The 10,520-nt window shown below is 38.9% G+C and overlaps 1 protein-coding gene across 3 annotated transcripts in view; it reads right to left on the reverse strand.

Moving 5' to 3' along the window:
* NEBL (nebulette) overlaps positions 1–10,520 on the reverse strand; it is a 153,551-nt gene that overhangs the window by 32,231 nt on the left and 110,800 nt on the right. For 2 of the 3 annotated variants that reach the window (XM_023533122.1, XM_023533123.1), the window contains exons 21-24: positions 8,785–8,877; positions 6,804–6,896; positions 5,472–5,564; positions 3,927–4,231 (exon numbers count right to left, since the gene is read on the reverse strand). In XM_023533122.1, the coding sequence (XP_023388890.1) occupies positions 4,082–4,231; positions 5,472–5,564; positions 6,804–6,896; positions 8,785–8,877 (429 nt within the window). In that variant the 3' untranslated portion in view covers positions 3,927–4,081. Of the gene's footprint in view, positions 1–2,975; positions 3,148–3,926; positions 4,232–5,471; positions 5,565–6,803; positions 6,897–8,784; positions 8,878–10,520 lie in introns of those variants that run through there. The other variant, XM_023533124.1, reaches the window with a different exon arrangement.

Genomic DNA, 10,520 nt, shown 5'->3' on the forward strand with positions numbered 1-10,520 from the left:
GAGGAGGAACTCGAAATGCAAGCAGTACCAGAAAGCATATGCAGACTTCTAGACTGGATATTGTCTTCGAGGGGATCGATGTCGAAGATGGAGCCAGGATCTGTGCGCCAAACTTTGAGGTCTTTTACCAAAGGGAAGAAATCAACAAATCAAGAATGAATAAAAAAAAAAAAAAAGTCAGCACCAAAAAAGTCAAGTGAAAGTCTGGAAAAGGATGGTTGTAAAGAGCAAACATGTGATAAGCAAACCCACGCTGCTGCAGATGTCAGAGGAGAACAAAGGGAATTCACGTTCACCGGGATTTCCGAAACCTTTATGATCAAATTTAAGTCGCTCTGTTTATTCTTCACTGACCTTCTGCGTGCAGCCTGTGACTCATCGCCCGGCACACGTGCACACCAGACAAGTCTGTGCGGCCCCGAACCCCAAGCACTCCTGCTTTCCCCACACACTGAAACAGGTAGAATGTCTGATGAAAACTCCTGATTAAGGACATATGAGTAACTCACGGGAAGTGACTGAGAGATTTTTGTCTGAGAAAACAAAACAAAACATTCTCTCCCTAGAACAGAAACAAATGTTTAAAATGTAGGCAAGAGGCCGCCCGGTTTTCATTCTGAGTTAGTGAGCACAAGCTGACCCACATAAGATACATTTATTCAAAAAGCGAAAGGCATCCAGTAAGGACCAATGAGAGGGTTGGACAGATGAACAAGAAGCAGTTTCCTGCTCTCAGTGGACCACAGATTAGTTCACTGCTATGGTCAGTAATCAGACCGTGCAAGCCAATTTACTCTCCTGTTTCAGCTGGAGGCAAAATCCAAATCTAATAACTTCCAGATTTATCAGTCTCACCACCTAATGGTTATCAGGTCCTAAAATGATCTGTATAGCACAGGGGAATAAAAACCTAGTTATGGACCCATGGCAGAAATGGAGCTTGAGTAAAAAAGAATTAACTAGCAACCTAAAACTGGAGATCTACTTGTCTGTCTTTAATATTATACAGTGCTTACCATACACCAGGCACTATTCACAGTTATAACGTAAATCATTTAAGCTTCATAACATATTAAAGTAGATACTAGTACTATCTTTATTTTACGGATGAGAAAACTGAAGAACAGAGAGACGAAGTTAGCTTGGCCAAGGTTACAACTAGTCAGTAGCAGAGCCTCCAACAAAAATAGAAGCCACACAAACCGACAGTCTGAATTGCACAGAAACTCTCTAAACCTGTATTTCCAGGCCTGGCTCAGAAGTTAAATGTTTGCTCGATGTAGTCCATTTTGTGGTTTCATAGGCCAGCCCTCAATGGAAAATATTTCTCCCAATTAGAAAAAATAAACTGACTTCTGGATTGCCCAGGAAGTGAATAATTTAGAGGTTTCTATCTTCTACTTTTTAAAAAATAATAATTCCTGTCTCAAAGGTCATGAGTCCCGAATTCTGAAAGCTCAAAGTCTAGACAATCTCACAGTTTCCAGCAAGGAAGGACCTCACGTTCATTCCTGGCCCGTGCCCTAGGGCAGGACCCTGGTGCAGGCTGTGAAGACTTCAGCATCTCCACCCTCATGAGATGAGCCAGACCCTCTGCACTCCCCCTTATGAGACGTTAACACAAAGCAACGAAACTCTCTAATTCTCTGATACTTTTGATGAAAACATCACAACTAGGACCCAACTTACTGTGATCCCTTCAAGCAACCGACTTGGGAATATCAGCAAAGTTGCCAACTGCCTACAAACATGCCTGGAAGCCTTTTTTGGAAAATACCTTCGGAGTTGCTTAATAACCTCCCACGTAACTCAGCGCCCTGACTCAGTACCCCACTGCATGTTAAGACTCGAGCCTGTCAAAGGTACACTTCCCTCACCCAACTCTAAATGGCCTTTCACTAGTCCCCAAAATTCTACCTTTGAAGATGAAGTTGACCTAATGTGCCTAAGAGGCATGTTTCATGGTTACCGAAAACAGTATTTGAGCAATATAGTTGGACTAGCTACGAAAATTTAGAAGCCACCTTGCTCTGAAGAAGACAGTAGTCACTTGGAAGTATGGGTTGTTGATACCTGTTGAAATATCAATATCTTTTCTGTCTAGCCCTGTCTTAGACTTTGGTATGACCCCTGCTGTCTCAGCCACCCTTCCACACTATGCTCCTAAGATTTCCTGACTGACTAGAAGGAACAACAGGAAGAGAAGGTTCCTGTCTCTCCAATTTATGAGACTTTCAGACAACTCTTGATTATCCCAGTACAGAGACAATATTTAAAATATATATATAAGCTATTCATATTATGAGATACCATCAGAATCTCTCTGGCATGTTTATTTGTGGTAAAAGGACCTAAATAAAATTATTTCTGTCTATGGCCATGCTACCCTGAACAAACCCAATCCTATCTGATCTCAGAAGCTAAGCAGGGTCGGGCCTGGTTAGTACTTGGATGGGAAGACCAGGTGCTGTAAGTGTAAAAAATAAAAATTAAGGGATCATAAGCTGACAAAGTCCTTGCAATCTGTGAGGTCAACCAAGGGTTGCCTCGCCTAAAAAAGAAAAAAAAATTATTTCTGTCACCCATGCAGATGATGTCTTTAGTACAATACATCGGTCAAACACACAAGCTAAAGGAAAAAAACAAAATAGTTGTTCGACCTTTATTAGCACTCATGTCTGATATTTGGGCTGCTTCTTTGCTTAACAAGTAGGAATATTCTTAAGACCAGAAAGTTATGAAAGACAGAAAATATCCAATAACAGAAAGGATTTGCAACGATATCTGGTGAATGCCATGGATCCCCTCCAACATGGTACGAAAGATAACACTTTGCCTGAGGTCCATTTTCAGTCAGGCATCATATCAAACATTGGAAGAGGAGGCCAACGACCGAGGAGGGTAACTCTAACGCTAGCGTAAACACCATCTTTTCCACCGCGCATCCCTGCCAAGATGCCCGTCGGCCAACTTACCGACAATGATCCCAGGTCTCCGGTCCATCTCCACGATGTGCGGATGGACACCTTTGTAGGCGGCGTCGCTGACGACCTGGGTGTTCTTCCTCACTCGCTCTGTCACAGGGTCATCCATGACAGGAGTGAAGCCCCTTCCCTTGGTCTTTTCAAAATCTTCATGATATTTTACCTGAAAACAAAAGGAAAAACAATATTAGCTCAACCTGAAATTTCCTGATTGTTACACAGGTCACAGAATTTTGATATAACGACAGCTGTCACTGTACCAGCTATATCTAGATTATTTTCTACATATATGTATCTTTTCCAATTATTCCAAAAATGACATCTGAAACTTCAGCTTCCTAGCATCGGAAATCAAATCCTGATACATTCGTGGTTTTTTATTATGATTAGCAGCTCTTTGAAATTACATATAAACCTCTATATCAGTAAGAATTTTTAAAGATATATATATTAAATATATATATTTAATTCTGGTTAGTCTCTAAATTGTTAACTTAGGTACAAATTAATTTCCTATTTCTTAGCCTTTAATATGCAACAAAATGATAAGCTATTTCCACACAAATATTCAAGAAAACGATCTTATTTAAAATGAGACTGAATTACAAATAATTATATATATGCAATTTTGTATATAATTACAAGAACGTATACATACTTCAAAACATACATTTTTCATGTTCTGTAAAATTATTCAACTCTGTAAATTATTAGAGAAACCACTGAATCATACACTTAAAATGGGTAAACTTTATGGTATATAGATTACATCTCACGAAACGGTTCTTAAAAACACACATATTTTTATATTCTTCAAAACATGCAAACACACCAGACAGACTGTCTTAAAATTGAATGGAAATAAGTCCAGCCAAACATTTTTCATACAATGCGTTTGTAGTAGTCATGTTAGAAATAAAAACACACCCCCAAAAAACCACTGAGAAAAATTATTTTATTAGACTGAATACTTCCACTACATTTCAATGTGATTAAAAATTCTCCCCCAAATGATAGGCCTGTCCACATTTCAACGCTTTGTTAGTCATCCAGATTAATGGTGAACTAATGCCGTCGGTACACTGGTGATGCGTTCCTTAGTATATTTTAGTTGTGAGAAGATGGATCTGCTTGTACCCTACCATGGAAATATGATTTTGTGCTTCTTTGACATGTCTCAGACCAGGTGTGTCTAAAATCAGACTTGGTCTACCTTTCATCTGTTTTTGGTCCTGGGTATATTTCACCTGCAAAGTAAGTAGTAGAACATACTTAACAATAAGACAATTATAACAAAAAGATTACATAACTTTTTCAACCTTTCCAAATGAGTGAGACATAATACAATATATTTTGAATTATTTACCAGGTAACTTGTTCGGTGGATTACATTTCCTTCTAGAACAACAATCTAAAATTTTACTCTCAAAGGTTTCCTTTAAAGACTGTAGCAAAAATGACCAAATTCTCTCCGTCAACTAAAACAAATGTGTGAATAAAGAATATCTACTAACAATGCAGTCAGAAAAAGTGGTAATCATACTTAAACAAGGAAAATCTAAAACTAAATGGAACCTAAATTTACTTTTATGTTCCTATATTTCCCCATCTTCCGCCATAACACTGTTGGAAAATTCATACCAATCTTCCCTCCATTTCCTTTGATTTCTCCTCTCTGTAGAATGTAAGGAACAATGAGGAATAAATCGAGTTTCTTTCAAAACAGCCACAATTTAAAGGTAATTCATGTTGAAGTCAGTCAGTGTCTCTGGACTGGAACTCCACTGGAGAGCAACAAATCTTAGGCTAAAAGCTGATTCCCAGGCCCAGAGCTCTTCTCGACAACTGACCGTCTGAACACTGCTATTTGTGAAGCTGAGTATGTGTAAGATTAGACTACCAATTATTGCAAACCTGAGGGCTTATGTGCAATTCAGAACTAAAGCCCTGACAGTCAGTAAGAGAAAGCATACTATCCAAAAAAGACACTGATACACACCAGGGGACCTTAATGAATAACTGATTTCTATATTAAATGTATATACATTTCTTCCCTCTAGGATCTTACTTTGGAGTAATGACTCGTTTCTTATTTTGTTTTGCAGAGAGTATATAACAATCTACATTCAATGGAATACATCTGTAAAATGATAATTATTTGACTTATGCATCAGAAACTTGACCACTTTCAAGGACACTGGTTGAAAAACACAAATCACCGTTTAAGTGAACATAATATAGTTTAAAACTAAACTTTAAATGTCATTATTGGTCACATCTGGAAGTATCAATGAAGGATTGCAAGAAAATGTAAATGTATACAGTGGCAGCTTCTGGAAGTCATCTGGAACAACATATGTACTTATTGCAAACGTCCCAAATGTTTCTTGGAAATAGATCTTTGTTTTCACAGGGAAAAACAGGATTGCAAGTAAATAATAAATGATATATCCTTAGTGATAGTCCAAAATGAATAAAACCACTTGCCGAACTAATATTTTCTTGATTCTTCTTTACTCTTTCCATTTCGGGAGTTACGCTTAAAGCAGTAGCTCTTCCCAGCTGACCTTTATAATAAACCTATCATTTCAGAGAACAAAAAATAGGATACTGTGAATCAATTCAACTAACTAAGAGTCTCGTAGTATTTATTTTAAAGAGCTAGCCAAGGAAAGGAAACTATGAAAAAGATGTCATCAGAAGTCCGGTCATATTTTAAATACTCGCACCTTAAATCAATCTATTTTAATTCATCCCAAAGCAGTGAATGTACTCAAATATATCAGCATATCATCAGTAAAGCTATAATAACCATCACAAAGGAATATAATAAAAAATGGCTTCATGGATATTACTTAAAGGTACTCTACCCATATAGAATGGTACTATAATGTTGTGGTTTCTTAGTAATTAATTGTGGTAGAACTTTTGAAGGTATGTTTTTAAATAGATGACCGTGGTCATGCATGAAAAGGCCAGTGTGCTTCCTACTCCTTCCTTCTTCCTTCTCAATAATGGCGTTCCTTTTTGAGAGTAACGGAGTCACGTCAAGTGTGACTCTAAATATATCAGGAAAAGATGAATATTTACTTCTCCAAAATATAGTTGTTAGGAAAAGTGCCAAATAATAACCTGCCATAGCTTTGCAATCTGGTCAAATGACTTGAAAGGTTTGAAGAATACAAGGTTTCTTTGAACCTAATAGATTTCCAAATTTCCTCTTCTAAAGAACCCCATCTATATGTTAATGACTTCAGAAGAGAATTCTCTCAGTGAAGTCCGATGGAGGATTATATAAACTGAAAGGAGTAGAGCAGACCGGGAGTTAGTGTCCGAGTAAAAACTGACAGCCCTAATCAAGTGCCCCTAAAAAAAACGGGCCTGTCCCATGTGACCTGTTTAGCTATGCACACTTTGTAATTTCTCCCCAGACATCATCCAAAAATAAAATAATAACAGCTGGGAGTGGGCTGGACAGGCTACAGAACAAAAACACACACAGGTAGGGTCATGATGCCAGGAGCTGCCACTGCGTCCCTTTGAGGAACCACAGCAGCCACGAACATGAACACAGCATAAGAGGGATACACAATAAACTGCAAACAAAGAGTATATGGGCATAGCCCTGGAAACTGGAGCAGGAATGCCTGGCTGTACCCACACTACTTAAGACCCCGAAACCTTTCAAATAAATTGGCAGTCAATTGAAAGCAGATCTCAAAATCAGCTCAAGGTCAAGAATATTTTGTAGAATAATCCCTTCGTTGACACGCTGACAATATGTTTGATATCATATGAAAGAAGCTGCTAAGATCACACATTGCTGATGTTCCTCTGGTTTTCTTTAACTCTCTTCAGCTCTGGTGGGTCAGAAACTGCGGTTGCCTGTTTGATCTCTCCTTTGTATTTTACCTGTGGAGGATAGATAAGAATGTTAATAGAGAACAGAATGGTCTCCACCCATATACCACAGAGGATAAACCTCAGAATTAACTCTATCTTTTTATACATTTTTTTCCATCATAGATATGCATCGACCTTCCTGTTCGTGTTTACCCCTGGATTCTGATTCGTCAGATTTGGCAAGCGCGCGTGTTGGCTGTGCTTCTCAAAATGAGCTTTTAAGAAACAATTTGTTGTTCCATAGCAAAACTAGCTGCAAAAATTCCAAGACGGAAAGTAGTGAAATTATAAGGGGAAAACACGTCGGAATGAAATCATCATAAGAGAATGACAGCGAGGTTGCCATGGCAACCTGGGAAGGCCACTGGCCCTCTTGATGACCCTGGGGCTTCAATCTTCAAAAAAAGCTAAAGAGAAGGGAGTGGGGGGCATGGAAGAAAAAGTTGAAAGGCTTAAGAAGTACAAACTGCCAGTTATAAAAATAGTCACGGGGATGTAAAGTACAGCACAGGGAACATAGTCAACAGCGTTGTAATAACTTATGTAAGCTTCAGATAGGTGGGTACGGGACTTATCATGGTGCTCATTTCATAAGTTCTATAAATGTCTAATCACTATGTTGTACACCTGAAACCAATACAATACTGTATGTCAACTACAAATTTAAAATTAATTCATTTTGAAAATTCTCAAAAACTGGGAAATCTGTCTCATTCTCCAAGACTCTTGTGGTTACAGGACAGGGAATTCTAATAGTGGAAATCCCAGTTGAAATTTTACATATTTTGTTTCCTTATTTTATATTCTGCTTCCTCATTATTGTTATTTTTATTTTTATGGGGTCTCTGTGAGTGTGAGGCCAAGATGGTTTTGTTTTCTTACAGTTGATGGATAGTGGAATACTTAGCATGCATCGAGAGCTTAATAAATATCTACTGAATAAATAAATAGATTAAGACAAAGAAAAATGAAAGCAAAAAAAAGAAGCTAAAAATTTCTCACTCTCACCGCCCTCCAGGGATATTAAAAGGACAAAGCAGTGCTCACCCCAAATTTCTCCTCCACCTGGGAGAACTCACTCAAATAAATTACAAAGTCTTTCAAAGCTATCTTTTGTAAGAAGAAGGCTACTGTTTATATTGATAAAAGTTCCATAAAAGGATCAGACGATGGAAAAAATTACTATGGTGGGGGCATCTTTGAAAAGATTTCTGAATTCTAGGAAGCTTGGGTTCAAATCCCTTATAAATTGGGGGTCCCAGCATGTCCTCTGACCTCCCTGAGATACAGACTAGCCAGAGAAATAAATTGTGCCAACCTCATGGTAAGACACTTAGTACAGGGTCCGTATCAGTGGTACCTCATGATGGTCAACTATCATTGCTTTATTAGCAACAGATTATTGAACAATCGAATAACGTTTTCTGTCATACTCATGAGGCCCCCTGCCCTGACAGCATGTCGTAGAACCCCAATCAAGCCAGGTCTTCTTTTGCCCTGTTCCAATAGGTAATTTTTTCTGAGATTCATAACAGATCCACTGTTCTCCAGGTCCTTAACTATATGGAGTTTTATAGATTTACCAATAAATTATGAGGTCCACGAGGACAGAAACTGGGTCTTATCCATCTTTGTGTACCAGTGATCAGGAAAATGTCTGGCATGTTGGGCTACTTAATGACGATTTCCTGAATAAACAAACATGGCTAAATTATAGCAAGACAGTCCTCACTCTCCTGGGCTCACAATAGAGAGGGCCACAGTTTGTGTCCTTTTATATGGGATTAGGAAAAGGACCATCTGCTATAGATGGTCCTTTTCAAAGCTTTCCAGAGAGTGTTTTGAAGAATAAAATAGGTAATGTTTGGTAAAATATGAGAAAACAGAAATAACTTGCCGGACTCAGCTGCTCTTGGTTCCTCTTCACTCTCTCTATCTCTGGTGTCATGCTCACTGGGGTTGCCCTGTAGCTTGGCTCTTTGTACTGGAGCTGGGAGACAAGGTGTAAGGCCGTATGAGGTTATGGGAAGGACACGTGGACCCATGTACTGGAATATATTAGAAGAAATGTACACAGCTCCAGAGCACTCATTAGTTAAAATTTTCATTAGGATTTAAGAGTGAGATGCATATCGCTAAGAGATATTATCATACTGATCCCAGACTAAGCTTTTTCTTATCCAAATGTTTTGAATTCCACCCTTGGTTGTTTGTTACTCTTCCAATCGTAACATGTATTCGATCTCATCAGTATTTAATCATAATAAATGATCCTTTCTGGGAATTTGTTTCTTCGTAGCACTAAAGCAACATTTATTAAATTACTATTTTATATTTAGAAAGAATAATTCTGCATTCTTATCATTAGAAAGGAGGGCAGTACCAGGGCTATGGTTGCACCTCAGTGATGAACGGTCATGGTACAAAGACATCCTGAACGTCAAAGTTTCCTTCTTTGCACCCTTCCTACATGGGAAGGACCAGCCCGCTGACCTCCTGCATGAGGCGCCCTTTCTTAGCCTGTGGATCAGACCCATCATTTGTGGTCAGCTTCCTCGGCCGTTCTGCAACACCCCAGGAAATAAATAAGCATCCCACGCAGAGGAAAAGAAAGGTATGTCTGCCAATTAAATTTTTGACAGGCAAAAGTAAAACTCAAGGTTCAAATCCCATTATAATGAACTCCACAGCAACAGTCTCAGTGATTTTTTTTTTTTTTTTCAGAATTTAAATTTAGCATTAGGGAACTTCTTTTCCAAGAAATCACCAAGCTTGAGATTTTCACCCTTAGTAGTGAACGAGCAAGCGAAGAGGTGTTGGATAAGCTCGGAAAAATAAGTGACAAAGGGACAGGCCCCCTCCCATGATATGAGACTTTCTTTGTGCCGTGGTATGTAGTTTCTGAGTTCAGGCAGATTTCGTGTCTGGGAAAATCGTCTGAGTAAAAGTGGGGAAAGGTCCAGTGTAATCTGTATTTCCAGCAACATAGAAGGAGATTGCTCTGGGCGGAGCTCAGAGAGGGAAAATCTATAGAACAGCATTACTGAATTAGAGAGGCTATTGCAGCCACTCTCTGGTGGATATAAGTTTGGGGACATAAATTTAATATGGAGAGTGTTCATACCTTGCACTCATCTATTTACAAACTTGCTAAGTGCTTTACAGGCGATATCTCACTGCATACTCTAGTCCCTGTGTTATGAGTGAGGAAATTGAGGCCCAGAGAAGTTGGTGGCTTATGAAGGTTATACCAGTAAGGTCTGGAGCTGGGATCGAACCACCTGGCCGGGGTCCACGCTCGTCCCCACTCTTCCGGTGTTACTCAGATCTCCACCATTTGCACACCACTTACCATATGCCATGCCAGATATCACCTGCGCTGTCATTTATAGTATATTTTTTCGCCTAATTAACTCACTATTATTTTCAAATAAAGTTACTTTTAAGGGAGTGTTAAGTTTCTATGATAAACTGAAAACTAATGACCCTTCTTTTTGAACAAGAGACACGTAAGACAATTTAATCGCTAAGTCAAAACCTGATCACTGGCAGGCCACTTAACGGTACTGGGACCCTGCGAGACTCCCAACTGCCTCCTGGTGACCTAGATCATTTCTCTCTCCACTGTCATTT

Source organism: Pteropus vampyrus, unplaced genomic scaffold (assembly GCF_000151845.1).
Source record: "Pteropus vampyrus isolate Shadow unplaced genomic scaffold, Pvam_2.0 Scaffold96, whole genome shotgun sequence".
Classification (NCBI taxonomy): Eukaryota; Metazoa; Chordata; class Mammalia; order Chiroptera; family Pteropodidae; genus Pteropus; species Pteropus vampyrus.